Here is a 13375-nt window from a genome sequence, read left to right as displayed (position 1 = left end):
TGTATATCTACCTGATAGTCAAGGTTAGGGTTGTGGTAGGTGTATATCTACCTGAAAGTCAAGGTTAGGGTTGTGGTAGCTGTATATCTACCTGAAAGTCAAGGTTAGGGTTGTGGTAGGTGTATATCTACCTGAAAGTCAGAGTTAGGGTTGTGGTAGGTGTATATCTACCTGAAAGTCAAGGTTAGGGTTGTGGTAGGTGTATATCTACCTGAAAGTCAGGGTTAGGGTTGGGGTAAGGTAGCCAGGCGGAGCGAGAGTTCTCCTGGTACTTGAAGGGGCCACCGAACACACGGGTGATGGCACTGAGGTTGAAGGCACACACCGCAGACGCTGCTATGCTATTCCTGTAGGGGGAGGAGAGGGAGAGAGATACATTTAAATATATATACAGTACCAGTCAAAAGTTTGGACACACCTACTCAATCCAGGGTTTTCCTTTATTTTTACAACTTTCTACATTGTAGAATAATAGTGAAGAAATCAACACTATTAAATAACACGTATGGAATCATCCAGCTTCATGAGGTAGTCACCTGAAATGCATTTCTATTAACAGGTGTGCTTTCTTAAAAGTTAACTTGTGAAATGTATTTCCATCTTAATGCGTTTGAGGCAATTAGTTTTGTTGTGACAAGGTAGGTTTGGTATACAGAAGATGGTATTTTACCAAATAGGGTTAAGTTCATATTATGGCAAGAACAGCTCAAATAAGCAAAGAGAAACAACAGTCCATCCTTACTTTAAGGTCAGTCAATCTGGAAAATTCCAAGAACTTTTAAGGTTTCTTCAAGTGCAGTCGCAAAAACCATCAAGCGTTATGATGAAACTGCCTCTCATGAGGACAGCCACAGGAATGAAAGACCCAGAGGTACCTCTGCTGCAGAGGATAAGTTCATTAGAGTTACCAGCCTCAGAAATTGGCAATTAACTGCACCTCAGATTGCAGCCCAAATAAATGCTTCACAGAGTTCAAGTTAAAGACACATCTCAACATCAACTGTTCATAGGAGACTGCGTGAATCAGGCCTTCATGGTCAAATTGCTGCAAAGAAACCACTACTAAAGGACACCAATAATAATAAGAGAATTGCTTAGGCCAAGAAACACAAGCAATGGACATTAGTCCTTTGGTCTGATGAGTCCAAATTTCAGATTTTTGGTTTCAACTGCCGTGTCTTTGTGAGACGCAGAGTCGGTGAACAGACGATCTCCACATGTGTGGTTCCCACCATGAAGCATGGAGGAGGAGGTGTGATGGTGTGGGGGTGCTTTGCTGGTGAAACTGTCTGTGATTTATTTAGAATTCAAGGCACACTTAACTAGCATGGTTACCACAGCATTCATTCACAGTCTCTATGGGGGTACCACAGGGTTAAATTCTCGGGCCGACTCTTTTCTCTGCATATATCAACGATGTCGCTCTTGCTGCGGGTGATTCCCTAATCCACCTCTATGCAGACAACACCATTCTGTATACATCTGGCCCTTCTTTGGACACTGTGTTAACAAACCTCCAAACGAGCTCCAATGCCGTACAACACTCCTCTGTGGCCTCCAACTGCTCTTAAACGCTAGCAAAACCAAATGCATGCTTTTCAACCGTTCGCTGCACGCACCCGCCCGACTAGCATCACTACTCTGGACGGTTCTGACCTAGAATATGTGGACAACTACAAATACCTAGATGTCTGGTTAGACTGTAAACTCTCCTTCCAGACTCATATCAAACATCTCCAATCCAAAATCAAATCTAGAATCGGCTTTCTATTTCGCAACAAAGCCTCCTTCACTCACACCGCCAAACTTACCCTCGTAAAACTGACTATCCTACCGATCCTCGACTTCGGCGATGTCATCTACAAAATAGCTTCCAATACTCTACTCAAATTAGATGCAGTCTATCACAGTGCCATCCGTTTTGTTACCAAAGCGCCTTATACCACCCACCACTGCGACCTGTATGCTCTATTCGGCTGGCCCTCGCTACATATTCGTCGCCAGACCCACTGGCTCCAGGTCATCTATAAGTCTATGTTAGGTAAAGCTCCGCCTTATCTCAGCTCACTGGTCACGATAACAACACCCACCCATAGCACATGCTCCAGCAGGTATATCTCACTGGTCATCCCCAAAGCCAACACCTACTTTGGCCGCCTTTCCTTCCAGTTCTCTGCTGCCAGTAAATAGCCCCCCCAATCTACCTACCTCATCCCCATATTGTTTTTATTTACTTTGCTGCTCTTTTTCACACCAGTATCACTACTTACACACCATCATCTGCTCATCTATCACTCCAGTGTTAATCTGCTAAATTGTAATTACTTTGCTACTATGGCCTATTTATTGCCTTACCTCCTCATGCCATTTGCACACACTGTATATAGACTTTCTTTTTTTCTATTGTGTTATTGACTGTACGCTTCTTTATTCCATGTGTAACTCTGTGTTGTTGTTTGTGTCGCACTGCTTTGCTTTATCTTGGCCAGGTCGCAGTTGTAAATGAGAACTTGTTCTCAACTAGCTTACCTGGTTAAATAAAGGTGAAATAAAAAATTTTGAAAAAAAAAATTCTGCAGCGATACGCCACCCCATCTGGTCTGCGCTTAGTGGGACTATTATTTGTTTTTCAACAGGACAATGACCCAACACACCTCCAGGCTGTGTAAGGGCTATTTGACCAAGAAGGATCGTGATTGAGTGCTGCATCAGATGACCTGGCCTCCACAATTACCCGACCTCAACCCAATTGAGATGGTTTGGGATGAGTTGGACTGCAAATTGAAGGAAAAGCAGCCAACAAGTGCTCAGCATATGTGGGAACTCCTTCAAGACTGTTGGAAAAGCATTCCAGGTGAAGCTGGTTGAGAGAATGCCAAGAGTGTGCAAAGCTGTCATCAAGGTAAATTGGTGGCTCCTTTGAAGTATCTAAAATCTAAAATATATTTTGATTTGTTTAACACTTTGTTTACTACATGATTCCATATGAGTAATTTCATAGTTTTTATGTCTTCACTATTATTATACACTGTAGAAAATAGTCAAAATAAAGAAAAATCCTTGAATGAATAGGTGTCTCCAATCTTTTTGACTGGTACTGTATATATGTATATATAGAGAGAGAGCGATTAAGAAGCCAACTAAGCAGACACAATGGTAGCTGACTGGTATATACCTCCATATCTGTCCCTACCAGATCGTGTCTGTGGACTCAGATCCCAATGTGAGTGATGGACGGTCTAATGTGACTATAAATTTAACACCAGGCTTCAATTAAGAGGTTCTGCTACTCTGGCTAAGTGTACAGATCGGGCCTGACGAATAGCTTTGACTTTTCAAACTGTCACTTTAACAAGAGCATGTCTTCTCTAAGATATTATAAAATAACATTAGAGAAAATAGTCTGAATCAAACTGTCAAACTAAACGTGAGTGAATGATGATAGTATAATATGACTGTTCATTATCAGCTGTACCTGAAGGATACTTCAGTGTTTTGGCCACTTCAAGGTTTATTGACCATAATACGAACAGCCATGAAGGAACCTCTAGGCAGAGTACACAGTGGAGGCTGGTGGGATGAGCTATGAGAGGACTGGCTCATTGTAAAGGCTGGAATGGAATACATGGAACTGCATCAAACATGTGGTTTCCATACGTTTGATGTGTTTGATATCGTTCCATTCATTCCATTACAATGAGCCTGTCCTCCTATAGCTGATCCCACCAGCCGTATCTGGAGTCTAACCTCTGGCTGGTATATCTGACCATAGCCTTGTCCTGCCCATTGTGACGGAGTAGGTCTGCACAGGCCCATGTTAGAGAGGGTAAAGTGTGTGTCTGGGTGTGTTTCTGCGAGTCTCCGCGTGTGTCTCTGTGTGTCTCTGTGTCTCTCTGTGTTTCTCTGCGTGTCTCTCTGTGTGTCTCTGTCTCTCTGTGTTTCTCTGCATGTCTCTCTGTGTTTCTCTGTGTTTCTCTGCATGTGTCTCTGCGTGTGTCTGTGTGTCTCTGTATGTCTCTGTGTGTCTCTTTGCATGTCTCTGTGTATATCTGTGTCTCTGTGTATCTCTGTGGTTCTCTGCATGTCTCTGTGTGTCTCTGCGTGTTTCTGTGTTTCTCTGTGTGTCTCTGTTTCTGAGTGTATCTGTGTGTCTCTGTTTCTGTGTGTCTCTGTGTCTCTGTTTCTGTGTGTCTCTGTTTCTGTGTGTCTCTGTGTGTCTCTGTTTCTGTGTGTCTCTGTGTGCCTCTGTTTCTGTGTGTCTCTGTTTCTGTGTCTCTCCGTGTGTCTCTGTTTCTGTGTGTCTCTGTTTCTGTGTGTCTCCGTTTCTGTGTGTCTCTGTTTCTGTGTGTCTCTGTGTGTCTCTGTTGCTGTGTGTCTCTGTGTGTTTCTGTGTGTCTCTGTGTGTCTCTGTGTGTCTAGAATGTATTTCGTACACGTTAGTAGTGAAGATCCCATAGAGTAGGTCTAACTCTGGCAGGTAGAACGTCCCCTGGAGTTCATTATAGTTGAACGGTATCTCCCCCGGTCGAGAGCAGTTCAACCGTGCCTTCATGAACGTGGTCCAGGTGTCCTCCAATAGGAAGCGTCCTCCAATGTCGTTCTTACAGACCCGGGCAGCACGTGAGAACACGGTCCGACCGCAGTCGTGTTCCAAAGCGTTCTCCCGAAAGAAGAAGTAGGTGAAGTTTCCGATGTCGTAGGATGAGACAAAGTTAGGCTCTGTTGAAGGAGGAGAGAAAGTTAGGCTCTTTTGAAGGAGGAGACAACGTTAGGCTCTGTTGAAGGAGGAGACATAGTTAGGCTCTGTTGAAGGAGGAGACAAAGTTAGGCTCTGTTGAAGGAGGAGACAAATGTAGGCTCTGTTGAAGGAGGAGAGAAAGTTAGGCTCTGTTGAAGGAGGAGAGAAAGTTAGGCTCTGTTGAAGGAGGAGAGAAAGTTAGGCTCTTTTGAAGGAGGAGACAACGTTAGGCTCTGTTGAAGGAGGAGACATAGTTAGGCTCTGTTGAAGGAGGAGACAAAGTTAGGCTCTGTTGAAGGAGGAGACAAATGTAGGCTCTGTTGAAGGAGGAGAGAAAGTTAGGCTCTGTTGAAGGAGGAGAGAAAGTTAGGCTCTGTTGAAGGAGGAGACAAAGCTAGGCTCTGTTGAAGGAGGAGACAAATGTAGGCTCTGTTGAAGTAGGAGACATAGTTAGGCTCTGTTGAAGGAGGAGAGAAAGTTAGGCTCTGTTGAAGTAGGGGGAAGGGCAAAAGAGAAAACAGAGGAGTTTGAGAGAGAGTGAGTGTGAGAGAGAGAGAGAGAGAGAGAGAGAGAGAGAGAGAGAGAGAGAGAGAGAGAGAGAGCAATAGAGAGATAGCAAGAGAAAAAGCCAGAGAGAGAGAGAGGGATAGCAAGAGAAAAAGCCAGAGAGAGAGAGAGGGATTGCAAGAGAAAAAGCCAGAAAGAGAGAGGGATAGCAAGCGAAAAAGCCAAAGAGAGAGAGAGAGAGAGAGAGAGAGAGAGAGAGAGAGAGAGAGAGAGAGAGAGAGAGAGAGAGAGAATACACTTGAACCCAATGCGCTTCATGGTTGTGAGGTCTGGAGTCCGTTCACCAACCAAGAATTCACAAAATGGGACAAACACCAGAATTCTGCTAAAATATCCTCAGTGTACAATGCAAAACACCAAATAATGCATGCAGAGCACAATTAGGCTGATACCCGCTAATTACCAAAATCCAAAAAAGAGCCGTTAAATTCTACAACCACCTAAAAGGAAGCGATTCCCAAACCTTCCATAACAAAGTCATCACCTACAGAGAGATGAACCTGGAGAAGAGTCCCCTAAGCAAGCTGGTCCTGGGGCTCTGTTCACAAACATAAACACCCCACAGAGCCCCAGGACAGCAACATAATTATACCCAACCAAGTCTTGAGAAAACAAAAAATAATTACTTGACAATTTGGAATGAATTTATTTTAAAAAACAGAGCAAACTAGAATGCTATTTGGCCCTAAACAGATAATAAATAGTGGCAGAATACCTGACCACTGTGACTGACCCAAACTTAAGGAAAGCTTTGACTATGTACAGACTCAGTAAGCATAGCTTTGCTATTGAGAAAGGCCGCCGTAGGCAAACCTGGCTCTCAAGAGAAGACATGCTATGTGCCCACTGCCCACAAAATGAGGTGGAAACTGAGCTGCACTTCCTAACCTCCTGCCCAATGTATGACCATATTAGAGACACATATTTCCCTCAGATTACACAGACAAACCCAATTTTGAAAACAAACCCAGTTTTTGATAAACTCTCATATCTACTGGGTGAAATAACACAGTGTGCAATCACAGCAGCAAGATTTGTGACCTGTTGCCACAAGAAAAGGGAAACCAGTGAAGAACAAACACCATTGTAAATACAACCCATATTTATGTTTATTTATTTAGGGGTCCATAGGATCTTGATGTAGAGCTGTGAGGTAAAGGTGATTAGGGAAAATAAATGATGCCATTCTTATTAATGACTTTTGTGTTCCAATAGTAAAACCTACTATTCATCGTGGGAAGCCTACAGATTGAGATGAGGAATGACCAAAGCGGTGGTGCAGTGTTGCTGACCTCCCACATCCACTCATTCATTCAGTGTTGCTGACCTCCCACATCCACTCATTCATTCAGTGTTGCTGACCTCCCACATCCACTCATTCATTCAGTGTTGCTGACCTCCCACATCCACTCATTCATTCAGTGTTGCTGACCTCCCACATCCACTCATTCATTCAGTGTTGCTGACCTCCCACATCCACTCATTCATTCAGTGTTGCTGACCTCCCACATCCACTCATTCATTCAGTGTTGCTGACCTCCCACATCCACTCATTCATTCAGTGTTGCTGACCTCCCACATCCACTCATTCATTCAGTGTTGCTGACCTCCCACATCCACTCATTCGCGGGGGTTCATTTTTAGGTATGACATTATTGGACCTTATCCACATGCTTTATCCTCCTTGACAGTGATTTAATCCACTTTTAAATTAAACATTTTTTTTGTTGTATTTCTTTTTTTGCTCTTTCAAATGGCCTTCTCCTCCGCAGCTTTGCACAGCATCACAGGAGAAGAGAGAGAAGAAAATCTATTTGACGTAAAATGAGTTACTGAACCTTTTCTCAAAGGTTGCTGCAACACGTGGTGCCTTTTTTATATATATATATTTTGTATGGTTTTATTTTTTGGTTTAATGCGAATCAGATCAAATCCCTGGTTGACAAGAGATTGACCTGCTCTTTTAGAGTGAGAGAATGACTGAAGCAGCGTATTCAATCAGCAGCCTTGTTCCAGGGGGGGTTGTGCTTTTGAACTGCAACACACTGCGCTCTTCACACCGACACGCTGATTTCATTGTTTCTCTACCAGATGAAAATGTCACTTTGATGTCCTTCAACAAGGAAAGAGAGGAACATGTCAATAAAGAATGAGAAAGCTTTTGTGACATAATTATTTTTAAAAAGAAGTTAAAGACTTTGATCCCTTGTTGTCTTGAAAGAAATGGAAACAAAAAAAGTGTGTTGATGGTCTTTGTCATCAGTAAACTGTGTGACAGTGACAGACACCACAAGTTTACCTTCTTCAAACCCTTTTCTACATCTCTATACTACTACTGCTTATCCCCCTACCCTTTACCTCCTCTCAGTACCCCGGCCTACCATTCAGCCATTTGGAGTTGTCCTAAGCATTGTATAATTGGTGGCACCCCACTCTCCCCTACTCCCCTTTCCTTTACCCAGTACCCCGGCCTACCATTCAGCCATTTGGAGTTGTACTGTGCGGTGCGTAGAGGCGGCAGCCCCCCCAGACTGCGGTAGATAGCTGGGTCTCTGCCAGAGAAGTCCATGGCGGTAGCAGCATACAGATCTCCACTGGAGGTGATCAGGGCTGTGGAGTTATGGAGAGGGTTGTAGGGACAACGGGCCATCCCACTTATCTGGTCATGGATCTCTGTCAGGTTGGTCAGCTAGATGAGATTAGAGGGGGAGGAGGGAGAGGGGGTGGACGAGAGAGGGGGACAGAGGTGGAGCAGATGAGGGGGGGGAAGGGGGACAGAGGTGGAGCAGATGAGGGGGGGAGAAAGGGGGACAGAGGTGGAGCAGATGAGGGGGGGAAGGGGGACAGAGGTGGAGCAGATGAGGGGGGGAGAAAGGGGGACAGAGGTGGAGCAGATGAGGGGGGGAGAAAGGGGGACAGAGGTGGAGCAGATGAGGGGGGGAGAAAGGGGGACAGAGGTGGAGCAGATGAGGGGGGGAGAAGGGGGACAGAGGTGGAGGAGATGAAATGAGGGGGTGGGTCTCCATTACTGTGAGTTGCAGCAGAACGATCACACAATAAGACAAGGCTAAACATTGAGCACTTGGGATGTTGCTTGGTTACCACAGAACGAGGGAGATATTTGGGAGTTGGACTTGAATAACTGATCGTGATAACACAAGTTCAAGGCAAAGCAATGTGAGTGCAGAGTGCTTGTGCTTATAAGGAGGAATTCTTCATCTCATTACATTCTTGTCATGACTATCATCCACTCCATTCATGCTAATGCAAATCACTGCTTCCACCACACACACAGTCAATACACACATAAACACACGCACCTCTTGTCTTGTACATTATCAGCCCACCATGCCAAAGAGGTAATTGACATTTGTACAGACCTCAGATTAAAAAGAAGGATATTGGAATCCCATAAACTATAATGCCTGTGACACTGCTTTTCTCTTCTAGGAAAAAAACTGTCACTTATCGTTACTGTAGGACCATCTTACAGTACCTTAGCTCAAATAGGGGCGGCAGGTAGCCTAGTGGTTAGAACGTTGGACTATGTAACCGGAAGGTTGCAAGACCGAATCCCCGAGCTGAGAAGGTTAACATCTGTCATTCTGCCCCTGAACAAGGCAGTTAACCCAGTGTTCCTAGGCCGTCATTGAAAATAAGAATATGTTCTTAACTGACTTGCCTAGTTAAATAAAGGTTAAACAATCCTACGTTTAGCTATCAGGTTATGATACAAAACCAACCCCTGGAGAATCAGCCAAGGTAAGACAAAAGCAACCCACAGTCTACCTACACAGTTCCTTTACCCTATCCTAAAGCACACACTAAGACTATGGCCTTTTCTAATTTGGGAAAAAGTCTGTTCTCTGTCCTCTCTCCTCCAATCCTCTCTCCTCCGTCCTCTCTCCTTTGTGACCCGGAAACCAATAACTGGTAGAGTAGAGAGTCAATTTGTTAGTAGGTGAACGGAAGAGTGTCCTCCCCTCCTCGTTAGCCACTTTTCATTAGGGTAGCGTATCCTACCTGAGTCCTTCATCAGGATAGTGTATCCTACCTGAGTCCTTCATCAGGATAGTGTATCCTACCTGAGTCCTTCATCAGGATAGCGTATCCTACCTGAGTCCTTCATCAGGATAGCATATCCTACCTGAGTCCTTCATCAGGATCACCTATCCTACCTGAGTCCTTCATCAGGATAGTGTATCCTACCTGAGTCCTTCATCAGGATAGTGTAACCTACCTGAGTCCTTCATCAGGATAGTGTAACCTACCTGAGTCCTTCATCAGGATAGTGTAACCTACCTGAGTCCTTCATCAGGATAGTGTAACCTACCTGAGTCCTTCATCAGGATAGTGTATCCTACCTGAGTCCTTCATCAGGATAGTGTATCCTACCTGAGTCCTTCATCAGGATAGTGTAACCAACCTGAGTCCTTCATCAGGATAGTGTAACCTACCTTTGAAGCAGGTGTTGTTTACTCAGAGGAGAAAAGAACGCAAACAACTAGCTACATTTGTTTTTGATATTTATTTTGCGATTTCCTTCCCTGTAAAAGTCATTTGCCTGATGATCAGCGAGTGGAGAAGGAGAGTCTCATTTCCATCCACTTTGCATCTCCTCGCTTACCTTTGACATTTTTTGAAAAAGGAGGCGACAGAGGACGGAGGAGAGTGGACGCAGGAGTTGAACAAATCTATTTGAGAAAAGGCTGAACAACACAACATCTGTCACAGGACCAATGCTAAGAAAAAACCTCCACCTTCACCACAGCGCCGTATTTCCTAAAGAGGTTCACACACTTGTTATTCCTCCTACTAGTGTTGGGTCATTATAATGACTTGTTATTCCTCCTAGTAGTGTTGGGTCATTATAATGACTTGTTATTCCTCCTAGTAGTGTTGGGTCATTATAATGACTTGTTATTCCTCCTAGTAGTGTTGGGTAGTTATAATGACTTGTTATTCCTCCTAGTAGGTTTGGGTCATTATAATGACTCACTTGTTATTCCTCCTAGTAGTGTTGGGTCATTATAATGACTCACTTGTTATTCCTCCAAGTTTGGTAGGGACATTGTATGAATTGCTATTCCTTCTACTAGTGTTGGGTCATTATAATGACTTGTTATTCCTCCTAGTAGTGTTGGGTCATTATAATGACTTGTTATTCCTCCTAGTAGTGTTGGGTCATTATAATGACTTGTTATTCCTCCTAGTAGTGTTGGGTCATTATAATGACTTGTTATTCCTCCTAGTAGTGTTGGGTCATTATAATGACTTGTTATTCCTCCTAGTAGTGTTGGGTCATTATAATGACTTGTTATTCCTCCTAGTAGTGTTGGGTCATTATAATGACTTGTTATTCCTCCTAGTAGTGTTGGGTCATTATAATGACTTGTTATTCCTCCTAGTAGTGTTGGGTCATTATAATGACTTGTTATTCCTCCTAGTGGTGTTGGGTCATTATAATGACTTGTTATTCCTCCTAGTAGTGTTGGGTCATTATAATGACTTGTTATTCCTCCTAGTAGTGTTCGGTCATTATAATGACTTGTTATTCCTCCTAGTAGTGTTGGGTCATTATAATGACTTGCTATTCCTCCAAGTAGCGTTGGGTCATGATAATGACTCTAGTGAAATCCATCTGTTTTCCTGGATAATGCGTTATTAAACCCCTTCACTGACTTAAGGAAATCCCTGGGTAAAGCGTAATTAAACCACATCACTGAATTAATGAAATCCCTGGGTAACGTGTTATTAAACTATATCACTGACTTAAGCAAAGCCTTTCCGTTTTCACAAGCAGCTCGATGCGAGACTCAGCGCTCAGACGTTTGGTTTGTCTGTCTTTGAAAGTGGGCCAAATCCAGCTCTCTGTGTTTAAAAATACTTAACAGCCCAACCTACACATGGCCCTGACACTTGTTCCCAATAAAACGTCATGCAGCATAACCTGAGGCAGCAGTTCTGAATATGTTTAAGAGGTGGAACGTGTACAGTGTTGATTTGTCATTATAACACATGGTGTTACCGTGAAATCTCACCCTGAATAAAATATGCTTACAGCAAGATTTTCACCTCCATTCCTATCAATCTAAGCTGAGGTCATGTTTTTTCTGAGTGGATTTATATAAACCAAATTTTTTTTGTTACAATTTATGGGTAGATACATACTGTTGTGTAAATAAATGTTTGTTTTGATGGAAACCCTTCAAATAAATTATAAATACTGAATTATAAATACTATATTCTCCAATTGGGGTTCCACAATATGTAACCATACAGAACACAAGCCTTGTTTGACAGACACACTAAAGCTTCTCTATAATGCTGGCTGTAGTTTCGGGTTAATCAATGAGAGATGGACTTTCTACTTCCTTAAGGGACGTGACACTTATATTCAAACAGCATAACAGAACGGGTCACTTTGGATAGATTTATTACAGTGGGTCGACTTGGACCACTGTTGGTTCCGGCGACACAAACTACCTCCGCTCCGGGCCTCCTGCCCGACCCAGCTCAACCCAACAGAGTGTCTGTGTCTGTGCCTGACGTCTGAGATGAAAGGAGGTATTGATGGAGCTCTTCCTGTGTGTTGAGGGAAGTGTTTGGGTCAAGCTGGACCTGTAAGATGGGTCTAATAGAAGTAGAGTGTAGATAGAGGCTGACTCATAGTAAACCGTCTCGGAAATGTCCTCAGACACAGAGAGTGACAGGCAAGGAGGTGTTAGATGTCTGAGTCAATGATTCATAGCTGTCTACAGGATAGATGAGGACATTGGGTCTGCAATAATAGGCTCTATGTCATCACCACCACCATCCTCATCATCGTCATCGTCATGATCAATATCATGGATAGAGGATTGCATTCCCACTTTACTCACAATGGCAAATATAATCCTGCCATTCGAGGCCATAAATATTGACATGGTGTTAAATTGAATTAGAATATTGAATGAGGACATTTGACCAGTGACTACATCATTAATGAACAGGATATTCATCCTACTTTATGACTTAGTGATAACTAAATGTATATTGTTATCTCCTCGCTCACTCTCCCTCTCCTCGCTTCCTCTCTCCTCTTCCCCCCTCTCTCCCCCACCCCATTTAAATTCCAGTCAATTCAGGAAGTACACTAAAATTCCAATTCTCTTCAATGCCTTTCAATTAGGAACTATTTGAATTTCAAATGGAATTGACCCCAACCCTGCCAGTTATGCAGTACTTATCTAGACCGACTCAGAGTGTGTTCTCCTATGACAGGGCTGATAAAATACCACCATAGTCATTTCCTGAAATGTATACTATTACGTATTTCAGCTGCAGGAAATAGTCGTTATGAGACGACGACCTTTGCATTTGCTACTTTTGAAGAAAAATCTATATTTTAACAAAGGTAAAACCACCCCCTCCACCTACCCTCCACTATGCTACCACATAATATAACAAACAGGTCACACACTTTCCTCAGGAAAGACTGCAGGTTTTTAATACAGTAGGTGGAGTCAAAGCAGAGTGGGCAGAGAGGAAAAAAGAAGGAAGTTCCAGATTTAATAAAAAGCAAGTAGAGAAGAGAAGACAAGGTACGTTATTAGATTCTTACAGTGCGGTTGGTGCAGACTGGTGTGAAAGCGTTGGTTCCGCATGTAAACAGTCTGTCTCCATTCACCAGCAAAACTCTGATGTAGTTCTGACATTCCTCCTGTGAAGAGGACAGAACAGCACAGCTAACATTAGCCCTCATAGAAGGACACAGACACAGCAACACCTTAGCCAAATTTAAAGTTTCATGTATTTGGCTTTTGTATGTACATACATTGGAATTTCTCTTCAACGTGAGCTCAAAAAAGGTAGAAGAAGATTTTTTTAAACACAAAAGAATAGATACAATACTAATGATCACATATGCTAAATAAGAATGTGTAAGTGAAAATAATAGCCTAAACATTGGACTAATTCTGAATAATGATGCTACAGCAGAAGAAAGCACGAGGGGAGTTTTTCTTTGCCGCTATCGCCTTGGCTAACTCTTCAGGGGTTTGGTCTAGGACCTGGCTAACTCTTCAGGGG

The 13375-nt window shown here is 43.2% G+C and overlaps 1 protein-coding gene across 4 annotated transcripts in view; it reads right to left on the bottom strand.

Moving 5' to 3' along the window:
* LOC115195373 (semaphorin-5A-like) overlaps window positions 1-13375 on the bottom strand; it is a 268434-nt gene that overhangs the window by 133627 nt on the left and 121432 nt on the right. For all 4 annotated transcript variants that reach the window (XR_003878683.1, XR_003878682.1, XM_029755169.1 and 1 more), the window contains exons 6-9: window positions 12909-13007; window positions 7781-7994; window positions 4434-4719; window positions 212-347 (exon numbers count right to left, since the gene is read on the bottom strand). Coding sequence is in view for 2 of the 4 variants with exons in the window: in XM_029755169.1 (XP_029611029.1) it covers window positions 212-347; window positions 4434-4719; window positions 7781-7994; window positions 12909-13007 (735 nt within the window). In the remaining 2 variants the exon portion in view is untranslated. The remainder of the gene's footprint in view (window positions 1-211; window positions 348-4433; window positions 4720-7780; window positions 7995-12908; window positions 13008-13375) is intronic.

This window comes from Salmo trutta, chromosome 6 (genome assembly GCF_901001165.1).
Source record: "Salmo trutta chromosome 6, fSalTru1.1, whole genome shotgun sequence".
NCBI lineage: Eukaryota > Metazoa > Chordata > Actinopteri > Salmoniformes > Salmonidae > Salmo > Salmo trutta.
The sequence above is the reverse complement of the archived record's forward strand: the minus strand, read 5'-3'. Positions and strand labels throughout refer to the sequence as shown.